Genomic DNA, 6,000 nt, shown 5'->3' with positions numbered 1-6,000 from the left:
GGACTCTTTTCCGGTGGGGGTTTGGCCTTCGCGCCTTGTCACCTATCCTATTTGTGATATTCATGGACAGGATCTTGAATCGAAGTCGTGGCGGAGGGGGTATACGGCTTGGTGAGCTACGGGTTACTTCAATGCTATTTGCGGATGTTTTGGTCCTGATGGCACCATCGATCTGGGACCTTCAGCTCTTACTGGATCGGTTTGCAGCTGGGATGAGGATCAGCATCTCCAAATCTGAGGCCATGGTTCTCAGCAGGAAAACGATGGATTGTGCAGTCCAGGTAGGGAATCAGACTTAACCCCAGGTGAAGGAGATGTCTTGTTCACGGGTGAGTTCTCAGACGGGTGGCTGGCATCTCCTTTAGAGATAAAGTGAGAAGTTCGGTCATCCGTGATAGACTCAGAGTAGAACGGCTGCTCCTTCAATTGTAAAGGAGCCAGTTTAGGTGGTTCGGGCATCTGATACGGATAATAAGTTGCTAATGTTGCTCTGGAGAGGGAAGTTTGGTGCTCTCAGCTGGAGCTGCTGACCCCGCGACCCGACTCCGGATAAGCAGTTGAAGATGGATGGATGGATGGACGGTCTACATGCCCATGGACCACTGCTGCAGATCCTCCATGGCGTCGTCCTCCTCGTCCTCGTCCTTTTTCTTCTCCTTGGTGGCAGCAGGTCTGGAGGAGGGTAAAGAGGTGGAAGGCACCTGGGGGAGCGGGACGTCTTCCTCCTCCTCCCTGGTGGTCACGCCGATATCCAGCAGGCTCGTGTCCAGCTCCTCTTGCTCTAGCTGCTCCAGCTCTTTCAGGAGCTCCTCCTCATCCGCCTCCTCCCCGAAGCCCAGAGGCTTGGAGATGACGTCGGAGATCTCCTGCGCCCGTTCCTGCTGCTCCGTGATGTCCTGCATCAGGTCGTCCACCTTGTCCGCGTCCAGGTCCTCGTGGGCCAACTTCATGGCCTTGTGGGCGATGGCCATATTCTTGAGCACCTCAGTGTTGGTGTTGGCACTCTCTAGTGCTTCTCTCTGAAACTCGATAGTGTTCAACTGGCTGTCGATCTGTTGCAGCTGCTTCTCGTACCTCTTCTTTCGCCTCAGCGCTTGCAGGGCCACGCGCTTGTTCGTTGAGCTGTTCTTCCTGGCCGTGAGGAGTTCCTCGTTAATCTTTTTCTCTAGATATTCCTCTTTCTTCGTCAGCAGCACCTCCGCCTCTTTGAGTTTACTAATGGCATCCGGTTGTTGGCTGCGATCCTTTCCTCCCTTCGATCCAAATATCTTCTTACCGAACAGAGGCATTTCTGCGACGGTGCTGTGACGCAAAGAAACACACAATCCTATCCGTTGTTTGTCTAAATTGTTGTTTGTCTTATTAGTAGCTCTTTTAAGCACCTCTTAAAAGAGACATGCTGTCTGCATGTCACATCATCGAATACGACATCAGCTCTCTCCATATTTTAGGTAAAACCGTGGGCAGATACAGAGACTGGAGGCCATCAGTCATCTATGATCTCAGTACTGTCTGTGATGTTAGTCATATCCATATTTGGGCATCATGAACCGCAGTACAGACAGAAGCACAGATACAAATGTTCCTGGTATAGAGACATAGAGTACACTTTACAATTTAGGCATTTAATTAGCAGACACTCTTAATCCAGAGCGACTAACAATGGGAGGAGACCCCGTGGCAGACAAGGACCAGATGGGGATTATGTTATCTCCACACTGGCCTTGGAACACAGCGGGATTCCCCAGGAGGAGGTTTCTAATGTTACTTTGGAAAGGGGGGGGGGGGGGAGTCTTGAGCTCTCTGCTGGAACTGTTACCCCCGACCCGATTCCGGATAAGCGGTTGAAGATGGATTTCTGCGAATGATGTCATCACCAGGGGGTGCCAATCTTAACACTTGGGTGGCAGACCAGTCAAACCGGACGATTAACTTTAAGCCCGAAACCCATAGACAGCTCCCCATTCTGGATTTGGGTCTCTTTTCAGGTCTGAGAATCTAGCGCTGATCAGAGCACTGCGTCACACGAAGCTGATGACGCCATATGTTGACATAGCTTCCGCTTAAAGGAGCGCCAGCATACTGTTGTCTTGCAGTGAACCTTAACTGTGTGAAAACCTTGAAGAATGTATAGGAACATGAAAGAGGACAATTTGTATGAGATCTTGGACCTGGAGAAGGGAGCATCTCCTGAGGACATCAAGAAGGCGTACAGGAAGCTGGCGTTGAGGCATCACCCCGACAAGAACCCGAACAATCCACAAGCTGCCGAGAGGTTCAAGGAGATCAGCAACGCCAACAGCATCCTCGGCGATCACAACAAGCGGAAGGTTTATGACGAATGTGGCTCCATGGGTGTCTACGTGGCAGAGCATTTTGGGGTGGTGGACATTGCGTCCAAGTGCTGGTTCAAGGCGCTTGTGGCTTTTTGTACTCTCTTATGTGCCATTTTAACCTGCGGCTGTTGCTTCTGTTTCTGCTGTGGCCTCTGTGGGAGGTTCAACTATCAGATGGACGAGTACGGATGCATAGATACAGGAGATGCGTCACATGACGATGCCAGTCGCAATGAACTATCGCGGAACTGACTATAAACAGACCTCACCAACAGTTATCTCACTCTCCCACATGAATCAGATGATGGAGAACACCGTCCATATTTGTTGATATCAATTTGACTGTAAGGTGCGAAGCCTGCCGAGCAGGGGAGTACATTTTTCCGGGCACTGTGCTCACTTTTTTTATTTTTTTTAGATCTGCTATTTACACTATATTTGCATGAAATAGGTCTTGGGTGGTTTATTCATAGTGTGCTTTCCTTCCTAGAACTGTGGTGGAATCACAAGTGCAACATTTGGCTTTGAAATGTAGTGGAGCTGTGAACATCTAAAGTATTCAAATAAATATAAATACTAACGTAAAGTACAGACACTTAAAAACGTTTACTTAAGTACGGCAGGCTTCACTCATTACATTCAAATTGACAGTGAGCAATGGAAATTTGACAGTGAGCAATGGAGCTGTACACAGCTCAATGCCATCAAGTGGTCTGGTCATTTCTAGCAACTAGATTGCAGTACTTGCGCGTTCTGCTAGCACACAAGTAGGCCATAGATAGATAGATAGATAGATAGATAGATAGATAGATAGATAGATAGATAGATAGATAGATAGATGGAGTGCACAAGGTGCATGTTTGCACTTTGACAGAGTGCTGTTTAGTTATAAATATTTTTGAGTGGTACAGTGTGTCTGTCCATGCAAAAAAATCTACATGGGTCAAATACTTTACTATTATGTATCCATCCGTATGTCCTTTTGACACTTTAACTAGAAAGATGCATTGTTGGAAATTGTGAGTGTGGTTGCACTGATCATGTGAGACACATTTGGAAATTGATTTTTGCAATTAGATATTATTATTATCAGAACACTTGCAATTCTGGGAAATTGCAAGTGTGGTTGCTGTTTTTGCATTTCCCCATTTAAGTCAATGAGGTATTGCCAATAGACAATAAAGAAGCAACAAAAACATTTTAGAGTAACTTTTAGCCAATGAGGAAACAGCAAAAAATATCACGTGAAGCTCGACCAATCCTCTGGTGGTTATGGACTAATAACATCTAATCTAATCTAATCTAATCTAATCTAATCTAATCTAAATTAATCTAATCTAATCTAATCTAATCTAATCTAATCTAATCATAAACTAGAAAGATGCAGTTCAGGGAAATTGCTTGTGTGGTTGCCTATTTATTGTCTGGATAGCCAAATTGTCATATGAAGGTTGACCACTCCTGCTAGGAACACTTCCCCATTGAACCCAATGGACTTTCTCTATAATGGTGGCGTCACACAGAATGCTGCTTCCTGATTGTCTAGAAGTTTATCTAGAAAGAAAGAATAAATTAAGTAGCACTATACTATCACAGGTGATGTCAGATACTCAGAGCAGAGATCTCCATATATGGGCATAAATAGGTGACATCACAGTGTTAAGGATCTCCATATATGGGCATAAAAGGGATTGTATAGATGCTGCCCTTTGATGCCAGGGGTAACAAATCCCTTTTATGCCCATATATAGAGATCCCTAATGTCCACATCACTGATCTCCACATATGGACATTAAAGGGATTGTATCCCAGATGATGCCCTGTTAGAGAGATCCCTGTGATGCCAGGGGGAACAAATCCCTTTTATGCCCATATATGGAGATATGGAGATCCCTGTGATGCCAGGGGAACAAATCCCTTTTATGCCTATATATGGAGATCCCTAATGATGTCATCAATATACATCACTGGCCAGATGGCCAAGACATGGCGCGAGGTCGCTTGTCGCCCTGAGGCGTCTTACTGGTATAGTTTATCGGACAGGACCATCAAACCTGGATCTCCATATATGGAGCTGATTGGATCATAACCCTGATCTCCATATATGGAGCTGATGGATACACCTACGTCTGACATCACACACTCCATATATGGTTATAGCTGACTCATTCTGACATCATCAGGATGACTCGTCCAGCTCAGCAAAAGGGTATATAAAGAGACCGCACTCGAGAATCTCCAACAGAACTCTCAGCACAGGACATCGGGCAACAACAAGTGAGTTAAGAGAGAATGACGACAAATCTCCAAGCCGAAAGAGAGCAAATCATGTCATCCACATCACAGTCCAAGGATAGCAGCAGCTTTGATGAAGAATCAGCGGCCGTTCAAATGGCCAGCTTCATAACCAGCCAGAGAAAAGGAGATGGAGCTGATGAATCAAGATCTTACCCAGACCATAACTATGCCAGGAAAAGCAAAGAAAGATCTGATGATGTATACAAGAAAGCAAACCACATATGCAAACATTGTGACAAGAGTTTCAGTCACATAAGTCACCTGAAGAGACATGAGCTTGTCCACACTGGAGAAAGACCTTTCCTCTGTGAAGATTGTGGAAAGAGTTTCAGTGAGTTAGGTAACCTGAAGAGGCACCAGCGTGTCCACACTGGAGAAAGACCTTTCGACTGTAAACAGTGTGGCAAGAGTTTCAGTCACTCTAATGGTCTGAAGGAGCACCAGCGTAACCACACTGGAGAAAAGCCGCATTACTGTAATCAGTGTGACAAGAGGTTCAGTCGGATAGGTAACCTGAAGACTCACCAGCGTATCCACACTGGAGAAAAACCTTTCCTCTGTGGACAATGTGGCAAGAGATTCAATGTGGCAAGTAATCTGAAGACACACCAGCATATCCACACTGGAGAAAAGCCATTCTAATGTAATTTGTGTGACACGAGTTTCAGTCGCTCAAATTCTCTGAAGAAGCACCAGTTAGTTAGTCCACACTAAATCTTTCCATCGTTAACTGTTTGGAAAGGGTTTCAATCTATTAAGTTATCTGAAGATGCATCATTTTATATGAAGTTACACCAACGTTTACACACACTGGAGAAAAAGACTTTCTGACTTTCTTTTTCTCCAGACTTTAAACAGTGTGTCAAGAGTTTCAGTCACTCAGGTGACCTGAAAAAGCACCAGCTTATCCACACTGGAGGGAAAAAAATAATTTTACAGTGTGGATTGGGGAACAGCATAGATCATTTCAGTGATTATCAAACTTTTTTATTTTATGGATCCACAGTTTTGGGGCGTTAGGGAAAGGACCACCATTTTATTTCCCCCCCCACAGTCCAAAGATCTGGAGGAAAAACAGAAATATTGCTCTTCTAAAAAACGGATAAATATCCAGCATAATGCAAAGAGCTTCCGGACGATCTCTGGCCTGCTATGCCACTGATATAAGCTGTCTGAGCTCCAGATCCTCACCAGGCCATCATCAGAGCCACAACAAGCCAAACGTCAGGCATATAGTCCTAATGATGCCATCAGGGATCAGCGGATCACCATACAGTATATGGGTATAAAAGGGACACGCACTGATAGATACAGAGATCTCCATATATGGGCACATATGCGATGTATGTTACACTGACACGAGTCA

At 45.2% G+C, this 6,000-nt stretch overlaps 1 protein-coding gene across 1 annotated transcript; it reads right to left on the bottom strand.

Annotated features, from left to right (window-relative positions):
- Positions 1-584: 584 nt before the first annotated feature.
- Positions 585-1,289, bottom strand: LOC308295720 (charged multivesicular body protein 4b-like; the record flags this gene model as incomplete). Its single annotated transcript, XM_080738767.1, has 1 exon — positions 585-1,289. The coding sequence occupies one exon, from the start codon at positions 1,287-1,289 to the stop codon at positions 585-587; it is 705 nt and encodes a 234-aa protein (XP_080594893.1).
- Between the last annotated feature and the right edge of the window lie 4,711 nt (positions 1,290-6,000).

This window comes from Nannobrachium achirus, assembly GCF_963921795.1.
Source record: "Nannobrachium achirus genome assembly, chromosome: 12".
Classification (NCBI taxonomy): Eukaryota; Metazoa; Chordata; class Actinopteri; order Myctophiformes; family Myctophidae; genus Nannobrachium; species Nannobrachium achirus.
The sequence above is the reverse complement of the archived record's forward strand: the minus strand, read 5'-3'. Positions and strand labels throughout refer to the sequence as shown.